At 38.9% G+C, this 9,832-nt stretch overlaps 1 protein-coding gene across 2 annotated transcripts in view; it reads right to left on the bottom strand.

Annotated features, from left to right (window-relative positions):
• Window positions 1-7,607, bottom strand: part of ints13 (integrator complex subunit 13) — a 16,877-nt gene extending 9,270 nt beyond the window's left edge. Inside the window, exons 1-8 of one of the 2 annotated variants that reach the window (XM_073838856.1) lie at window positions 7,378-7,607; window positions 6,942-7,185; window positions 4,658-4,732; window positions 4,371-4,573; window positions 4,208-4,288; window positions 4,031-4,121; window positions 3,357-3,485; window positions 3,208-3,231 (exon numbers count right to left, since the gene is read on the bottom strand). In XM_073838856.1, coding sequence (XP_073694957.1) covers window positions 3,208-3,231; window positions 3,357-3,485; window positions 4,031-4,121; window positions 4,208-4,288; window positions 4,371-4,573; window positions 4,658-4,732; window positions 6,942-7,166 — 828 coding nt within the window. In that variant the 5' untranslated portion in view covers window positions 7,167-7,185; window positions 7,378-7,607. The remainder of the gene's footprint in view (window positions 1-3,207; window positions 3,232-3,356; window positions 3,486-4,030; window positions 4,122-4,207; window positions 4,289-4,370; window positions 4,574-4,657; window positions 4,733-6,941; window positions 7,186-7,377) is intronic. The other variant, XM_073838857.1, reaches the window with a different exon arrangement.
• Window positions 7,608-9,832: the final 2,225 nt, after the last annotated feature.

Here is a 9,832-nt window from a genome sequence, read left to right as displayed (position 1 = left end):
TCTCCCGAGGAGAGGCGCGCTCGGGATTTAAACAGCGGCGGTGATGAGGCTTCATTTACATCAGGTGTCCCCATCACACGCCGCCAGCCCGAGCCGATTACACGCCCCTCCTCTCCCCTACACACCCACTCCCGTCGGGAGCCTGGAGAAGGGCGGCGAATACGGGACGGGGTGGTGATGAAAATTAGGGGGGCGGGCAGACGCCTCGCCACATTCCCCCCCCCAAGCGACATCCCCGTCCTAAGGTCGCCGCCCACGCAGGAGTGCTACCTTCCTCATCCAGGCTCCAGCGGTCGGAGTGGGCGGGGATTCCTCTCCAAGGCAACGCTCCCTCTCGCCGCGTACCGGAACAGGGACAGAAAAACCGGTATTAGTCGACAGCCTCAACCAACCGCAGGATAAGTGACTAACTGAAACATCACTTACCCTTCTTGCGGCTGGGAGGCCGTCTCCGTCGTTCCTCCGTCCCTGTCCGGGTTTTCACGAACTTTGGCGAGCGAGAGGGGATGACGTCATCAGGTGTTGCCCACTGCGCTGTCTAAGCCCCGCCTTGCCCGCATTCTCCACCACTGTGGCGGGAGGGGCAAACGACAGACACAGTGGGTGTGGCGTCAGGCCTCGGAGAGGCTTTTATTAAACAGAAAATAAGGGAAAGTGAGTCCATAAAGTAAAACAGTGTCCAAAATAAAAGGGGAGTCTGGTGTCCTCGGGTGCTGGGGCAGCGTGACGGAACGGTAGTGTTCAGAGGGGAAGGGTCCAGGAGAGGGCGGAGTCCGGCGGCCGCGGGCGCTTTCCATACTAGCGCCGGGGTGCTAGGGCGGCGGCATCTCCGGCAGGCTCATCCCTCTCGAGCTGTCCCGGCGCTGGGGCGGCGGCTTCTGGCGGCCTCAACCGGACCGCGGGTCCGGCGGCTCTCCAAACTCTTGTGGCGCGGGATTCCCTCTTCACCCCCTCCTGGACCCGCGAGGACACCAGCGTGCATGCACGGGGGAAAGAGACCGGTCTCCCGAGGAGAGGCGCGCTCGGGATTTAAACAGCGGCGGTGATGAGGCTTCATTTACATCAGGTGTCCCCATCACACGCCGCCAGCCCGAGCCGATTACACGCCCCTCCTCTCCCCTACACACCCACTCCCGTCGGGAGCCTGGAGAAGGGCGGCGAATACGGGACGGGGTGGTGATGAAAATTAGGGGGGCGGGCAGACGCCTCGCCACAATATATATATATATATATATTAGGGCCGGGACTTTAACGCGTTAATTTAGATTAATTAATTACACAAAAATAACGCGTAAATTTTTTTTAACGCATTTTAATCGCACTTAGTTTTGCACCGCGGAACGTTTCTTACTGGATGAGATTCGGCGGACCGATTATACTGGAGCACCAACTAGAGTTCAGACCAGAGCCATGGCTCTGGTTCAGACAAGCTGCGTCCGTCCTAAATAGTATTGTATGTCCCAAATCGTAGTATGTTTAAAAAAGTATTCCAAAGATTCCCGGGTGGTCTACTACATAACGATCAATGCACACTCTAACGGCTAATATTGCCCACAACACACTGCGCCGTGAACGAGGATTCGATTAGAACTACAAACACGCATAAAAAGTGTTAAAAAACTACAAATATGGAGGATATGCGCGACCACCGGATAGGTAGAGAAAGGGGTTTTGAGTGATAAATAATCAGTGTGTAACCTGATAAAAAATATTTTTTAAATGTTATCCGTGTTATATTCCATGTGCAGCAACATTTATAATGATAAGTTTGGTCATTAACGTTTAAATGCATAATTTTGCAAACACAAGAGCAGAGTTCTTGGCATGAAAGACTCGTTAAAGAACGTGCCTCTTAATTTCTCTCTAATACGGTAGGAAATTAAATTAAACGAAATGTAGATAATGTTAACTGTGATGATTGACAGGGCAGTTTAAACAGTGACAGGATTCAGGTAACTAAGCAACAGAGCGTCCGTTAAAAAGCAGTTATGACTAGGTAGTATGTCCCAAAGCTTGCCTACTATTCTGCTACATACTCAAAAGTATGTACTTTTCTTCACAAAAAGAGTACATACTTATAGGGTATAGTATAAGTAGGCGAATTGGGACGCAGCAAAACAAACCACAGTGAACATGGACAAAAAAGCTGATGGGACCGCTTTGGTTGGCCCTGTGGATGGGAAATTTTGTTATAAAAAACGAATGGATGGAAGCGTCGATAAGAGCATGGTTGTGTGCAAGCTATGCAACAAGGAATTCGCATCTCACTGTAGCACATCGAGCCTATTGCAACACTTAATGACAATATTGCACTGGTCTGTTGGACTTGGTTGAACAAAAATAAACAATATTTTGTTGCCTAAGCTTATGTAGTCAGTCATTATTCAATGGTATACTAAAAATCCATATAAAAAAAACTTACTTCTCACTGTTCTCAGGTCAAATATTTATATGCGATTAAAATGCGATTAATTTCGATTAATTAATTACAAAGCCTCTAATTAATTAGATTAAATTTTTTAATCGAGTCCCGGCCCTAATATATATATATATATATATATATATATATATATATATATATAAAAATCATTCAGGTAACAAAACAGTAATAAGAATCTAGTGTATGTAAACTTTTGAACTGTGCATTTTTTTTTATAAATTCAACTATTATTTTCTCTTGTGGACTATATGTAACTTTAAAATATCTTTTTCAGGTCAGTAGTAAATAAAAATAACATGCATTTTGTATGATCCCTCTTATTTATTTATTTATTTCCCCAAATATTTCTTCATTAAATTCCTTTGCAGATAAGTTTAAGTTTAATAAGATAAACACATTCCTTTTCTGTAATAATGTGCATAATAAGACCAGGAATGTGCATTAAGAAAGTAAGTAGTGTCAATTTGGATTTTATGTTGACTTTAATTTCACATTAAATAAATGAAATAATGTATAATTAAATAAAAATAACTATTCATCTTAATATATATTTTATTGGACTGTAAAAATTACAAATGTCTTATAAATGATACAGTCACACAAACATACTAAGATGTGCCTAGGAAAAAGCTTTTAAAAAAGTAGCACAGCCTAATTAAACGAAAGCTCTTTAAAGCTCCCATTGATGACCAGAGATTAGCAAGAGCTGGATGAGAGGGTGGGGTTTTGATTTGGATAAATAATAGTAGCTCTTGTAAAGTACTGACCTGCTCACAGACATTTAATGTAGGCTAGCAAAACAAACAATAAACCATGAAAACAGCAGCTGTGTAAGCAACCGATACAGTGCAAACAAGTGATGAAGAAAGGAAGAGAGAGATTGGCAGAGAGGAAGTAGTTTGACAGCAAGTCTGACCTTCATGGGGATGTTTGTGATGGTGGTGGAGGCCAAATCAAAGTGCTGCTGAACCAGCACATTCAGTTTACAAGCTAGATACCGTCCAGATCGCACACTGTGAACCTCACTGCTCAACACTGGTGAGAGCTGCACACACACAACAGAGCAAAAAAAAAGTTAATACACAACAAGACAAATTTTCAATTTTTTTTTAACACTGAATATAAAAAATACACTATGGCAAGAGTTCGGAATCAAAAAACTTTAGTTCTTTTTTAGAATAGATTTTTTAAATATGTGACCCTGGACCACAAAACCAGTCATAAGGGTCAATTTTTTTTAAAATTGAGATTTATACATCATCCGAAAGCTGAAAAAATAATCTTTCAATTTCTTTTGATTTATAGTTTGATTGCACAATATTTGACTGAGATAGAACTTTGGCAAACTAATCTTTGGCATAAAAGAAAAATCAATAATGTTGACCCATACAATGTGTTTTTGGCTGCTGATACAAATATACCTGTGCTACTTTAGACTGGTTTTGTGGTTCAGGGTCACATATTTTATTGTTTTATAGCAAATATTAGAATTCATTTCAGAGATGGTTGGTTTGATTGAAAGCTCAGAACTCTGTTGAGAAGATTTTTATTTTATTATTTATTTATTGCAGTAATGAACAAAGACGCTACCTCTTTTTTTTGCCGATCCGAGACCAGAGTTTCTTCACCCTGAGGGTAGATGTGGACCAGCACAAGCTCACACTGCTGAATTGGCATCAGTCTGCACAGAAAAAACATATAACAGTAAGAATATGAGCATGTTAACGGCATGAGAATAAAACTGACTCCATAGATATTAAAACTGACCTGTCAGATCCTGCCGCCCGTTTGTTTTGCTCCTGAATGGTTTCAAGCACACAGTCCTCCAGCATTCTGACATGAGTGTCACTAAAAGAAGACAGATAAAGAAATGTATATTACACTAAGAAAAAAAAGAAAGTTATTAAAATATGCTTGTTTTAGTTCTCACCTTTTGGCATTGGTGAGACAAATAATGCGCCCCCTGTTGGCCACTCTTTCAGCTGTGTCCATCAGAGTGGTACGAGACTCATGCTGATATTCTGTGATCTTACACAGTGATTCCACCGCCGCCACCAGCCCATGCAGGACACTGCAGCATTCAGGATCCTGACGAGGGTTTGGAGGCCCAACAGCTGCCAAGGCAGCCATCAGCTAACAAACACCACAGACATACACTTAAAACTAGCTCAATACAGGTCTTAGATTGCTCTGGTACAAAAGGGCTATGCATTTTACCTCATGTGTGTTCTGGTGCTCCTGCTTCCAGCTGTTCAAGATGTGAACCTCAGAATCGCTTACAATGTAGTTTACCTGAGAGACATTAAAGGAATAATTTACCCTCGTCAATATTTACTTTCACCCACATTTTGTTCTTAATGAAAAACATTTGGAGTACTATAGACTGCCAAAAGTTATAACAAACCAAGAAAAAGTCATTTGTGTTTGGCCAAACTGAACCAGGATTTCCAGGGCAAGAATCTTGTCAACATTCAAGTTTGTTTCCTAACGTTTCCAGTCAGGTAGGTGAAATATTAGGCTAATATCTTAATTAATACTGCTAACACCTGTTAACTTTAGTTTGTCAAAATATTGCACCCTTTCCTGCTTACTTAGTCATTTTATAAATGATTTAGCAGCTTCCACACATTTTTTCCCATGGTTTAGACAGCTAAAAATGAGCAGAACAGCTAATTCAGAAGTACATTAACCATCCAATCCATGCTGCTGTTTACATCCGAGTATCTCCAATATGGCGGTGCATTTGGGTAAGTGACCAAATCGTGACGTAAGTGCAAACCCTGTATAACTAGAATAAGCTTTGTTACTTTTGATAAGAAAAAATCTCAGCTTTTAAATTTCGGTTTAAGTGTTCAAGCAGAACAGAGCGAGAGTGCATCTAAACCGATCATCTTCTCCTCTTTACTACTAATTACACCAAGAAATAAACATAAATGAATGTCAGAAGGTTAGTTGAAAGAAACAGTACAACTTACTGAAATGAGTCGTGTCTCATGTAATAAACCAGTGTTTCAATCAAGGAAATTAATTTATAACATTATATTTACCTTAGGAAAGCTATTCAATATCCATAAACCTGTTAGTCAGCTACAAAATAACTCTAGATAAGAACATTGTTTTTTTGCAGCATTAGGCCGTGTTCACACTTGGCGTCTTTTTTGACAAGAAAAAGTTGACAAGCGCGTTTTTTTATTTACAAAAAAATCTGGAAGCGTTGCAGCACAGGGCGTCTTTTTGTTGCTATAACAGCTGCAACAGTAGCCTGTGTGGTGCAGAAATGTCGATAAAAGAGGAAGCTGGCTCTTTTCTTTTTTTGCCTTTTATTTAATATGACAGTATTTAGACAATAAGCGAAGTGGGAGAGAGAGAGAGGGGGGATGGGATTGGGAAAGGTCTGTGAGCCGGGACTCGAAAAGGGGACGCCCGAAGCGCAACGGCGCTACTGTACATGTCGATGTGCGGCTCAAGAAGCTAACAACGTTTTTTGAAGTTAACAGGGAGGCGAATCCGGTTCACAACAATAAAATAAAAGTCTATATAACGGCACCTTTCCACTGATCAGTGCACCTTTCCCATTTTTTCTTGTTGTTATGGAAACGACAGGTCTAGCTACTTGCTTGTCATTGGTCAGCTGTCAAAAAAGCGCTTGACGTAGGGCATTTTCTTCAGAAAAGTTAAACTTTTGTCAACTTGAAAAGACGCTCTGAGCTGCAGAAAAAGACGCCGGCGGTGGCGTTTAAAAAAAAGCGCTCAGGACTTTTCTGAAAACACGGTTTACTCCATAGGATTATAATGTAAAACAGACGCTGGCCGTTTGAAAAGAGACACCAAGTGTGAACACGCCCTTAGTTTGTTTTCCTCAAATGAATAAATACATAAATAAAAATTTGACTTGTATTCTACCTGAATAAAAAATTTGAATCAATCAGAAATTGTCATATTGACAACTTTCATATTGAAACCTGTCAATACCCAGCTTTAATTCATAGTGACTACAGTTGAAGTGAAAAATTTACAAACACCTTGCAGAATCCGCAAAATGTCAATTATTTGACCAAAATATGAGGAATCATACAAAATACAAGTTACTTTTTGAGATGGATCTCAAAATCATACAGTCATTGTTGGAAAGGGATCAAATACACAAAAATGCTGAAGACCCCAAAAACAGAACAGTGGGCAGTTTAATTGTTCAGTATTAACAAGGGACTCGTGAACAACCATCACTAAACAAAAAACACAGCTGTGGACAACAACACAGTATTAAGAATCAAGTGTATGTCATCTAACTATATACTTTGACTATTATTTTCACTTGTGGAGTGTATGTAAATGTCTTTTATGTGAAATATCTTATTCAGGTAAGTACTAAATAAATAAAAAATAACATGCATTTTGTATGATCCTTCTTATTTTGGTCAAATAATTAACTTTTTGCAGATTCTGTAAACTTTTGACTTTCAACTGTATATCTAATCAGCTCCAGTTTCCATACACTTACCAGTTTCTTGGTGGGGTAAACATCGTATAGGATCCGGCAGTACTCCATAGAACACTCAATCGCACACGTCCAGAGAGATTTGGACACTGGAGCCAGAGGAATCACACCCTGCGAACGGCTTTTGGTCAGCATGTCACATTCAATCAGCTGCCGGCTGGACTCTGCCATGTACGGGCAGTGATCGACCACAAAGGCCGTCTTGTGTGAAACTGAGAACATCCTCATCCTGGTCCTCCAGCACAGACTGTGAAAAATAAAATACGCACTTTAAATAAATGGCTAACGTTATATGGCAGGAGTAGCCAACCCTGCTCTGGAGATAGTTGTCAACATTTCGTTCTGGAATGAAAATGTTTTTAGTGTTACAAAAGAAAAGAAGTTGACGAGAGTTATTCAGTCGTAATTATTTATACAACAACAGCTTTTGTTTTGTCACCTGTTTGCCACAGAAATACAGCTAGCTTAGGCTTGCTAGCATCGTCTGCTAGTTTTTAATTGATGGTAAATGCGCACTCAGTAAGACCACTCGCTAGAAAATGTTGGTATATAATTGTATTGGGGGAAATAATACTCAAAAACAAATGACAAAAAGATTAAAAACAAAACGAAACAAGGCGAATTAGCGAACAGCCTGACAGGAGCAAAATAGAAGCGCAAGGGACATAAAACGCCGTTACTCACATCCGTCCGTCAGTGAAATTCCGCCCTTTTAGCTCAAATACAAACGGTCCTAGTGCAGTCCTAGTAGTAAAAATACAATTTTATTTAAATATTATATACTGATAAAATATTGTACTATAATAAAGAAATAATTCGGTGCGCAGTCCATAAAGTAATATTTACCGTTGTGATTGTATGTGTTTTGCATACATATTTTATTGTTATTTCTTCTCTGGCCATTAAATGTATGAGGTCTATATGTCCGTTGAAAAGCCTAGTCAACAAATGGTGTGTTAATATAAAATTGCATTTCTTTGTATGCTTTACATGTTTGTTGTGTGCTATTAGGTGTTTGCTGTAGAAATATCAGCATCAGTCTGCCACAGAAGACTGAAGTTCTCAGTGGATCCTTTATGATCATGAAGTGAAAATTTGACAGCAGACAGCAACGTTCAAGGCCCAGAAAGTTAGTAAGGACATTGTTTAAATAGTCTTGTTGAAAAGGTTGTAATTTTTTGTTTTAATTGCACACAAAACGTATTTTTGTACCTTCATAAAATGACAGTTGAACCACTGATCTCACAGGATTTTTCAGTCTCCTTGCTACCTTTCTGGGCCTTGACCGTGGTAGGACTCTTGCTGTCTATGCAAGGTCAGAAAGCTCTCTGATTTCATCGAAAATATTTAATTTTAAAAAAATATATAAATGTGTTCCGAAGATGAACAAATTTCTTACGGGTTTGGAATGGCACGAGCGTAAGTAATTAATGACAGAAGTTTCATTTTTGGGTGAACTATCCCTTTAAGAGTATATACTACTTTCAAAACTAGTCTTACACTAACCTGCCCTCTTGTGGTAAAATACTGCAATTGCATTTAACTAAATGTAAATAATATCAAAGCTCTCCTTGCCAAAAGCTAAAAAAAATAAATAAATAAATCAGGGACCAGTTGCGTAAACATAGCCACCATTCTAAAACAGTGACTAAAGAACTAGTATGAATAAATAGAAATTAGCCAAGGGGTCTTACTTTTTTCAGATTTAACCCTGCAGAAAAAAAACAATAGATACCATCATATAATTTGTAATGGTTTTATAATGGGACTTGTATTAGTTTTATTGGAAACTGTAATAGACCCTGTGGGTTTCTACTGGATCGCCTTTTATTGGTGGCTTAATAAAACCACTAAATCCTAATGTAATATGTCCCAAAACACACTACAGGAATATATTTTAAATGGTTTTCATGGTTAAAAGTTGATGGTTTGTAATAGTATTTGTTGTGCAAACCAATAAAATTGCTGTGATGGTTTCTGTTTTGGTTTTGTTTTTCAGCAGGGAATAAGACTAAGTCGTAAAGAAATTGTGTTTTTTTGAGGAAAACATTTCAGGATTTCTCTCCATATAATGGACTTTTATGGTGCCCCCGAGTTGGAACTTCCAAAATGCAGCTTCAAATGGCTCTAAACGATCACAGCCGAAGAAAGAAGGGTCTTATCTAGCAAAACAATGGGTTATTTTCAAAAAAAAAAAAATTACAGTTTATATACTTTTGAACCACTAGACAAGACAAGCGTTTGAGATTAAAAAGTATATAAATTGTAAATGTTTTTAGGGAATAACCGATCGTTTCGCTAGATAAGACCCTTCTTCCTCGGCTGGGATCATTTAGAGTCCTTTGAAGCTGCATTTTGGAAGTTTAAACTCGGGGGCACCATAGACGTCCATTATATGGAGAGAAATCCTAAAATGTTTTCCTCAAAAAACACCATTTCTTTATGACTGAAGAAAGAAAGACATGAACATCTTGGATGACAAGGGGGTGAGTACGTTATCTGTAAATTTTTGTTCTGAAAGTGAACTCCTCCTTCAAGTAGCACAGGTATATTTGTAGCAATAGCCAAAAATACATTGTATTGGTAAAAATTGCGGATTTTTCTTTTGTGCCAAAAACATTAAAATATTTTTAGTAAATATAAGATCATGTTCCATGAAGATATTTTGTAAATTTCTTACTGTACATATGTCAAAACTTAATTTTTGATAAGTAATATGCATTGATGAGAACTTTATTTGGACAACCGTATTTATATTCAGAATTTTTTTTTTTTTTTTTTTTTGCACCCTCAGATTCCAGATTTTCAAACATCACGGCCAAATATTGTCCTATCCTAACAAATATTATGAAGACATACCATCAATGGTAAGCTTATTTTTTTCAGCTTTCATA

The sequence above is a fragment of the Garra rufa genome, chromosome 4, assembly GCF_049309525.1.
Source record: "Garra rufa chromosome 4, GarRuf1.0, whole genome shotgun sequence".
Taxonomy (NCBI): Eukaryota; Metazoa; Chordata; class Actinopteri; order Cypriniformes; family Cyprinidae; genus Garra; species Garra rufa.
Note: the sequence above shows the minus strand (reverse complement) of the source record. Positions and strands in the feature narration are given on the sequence as shown.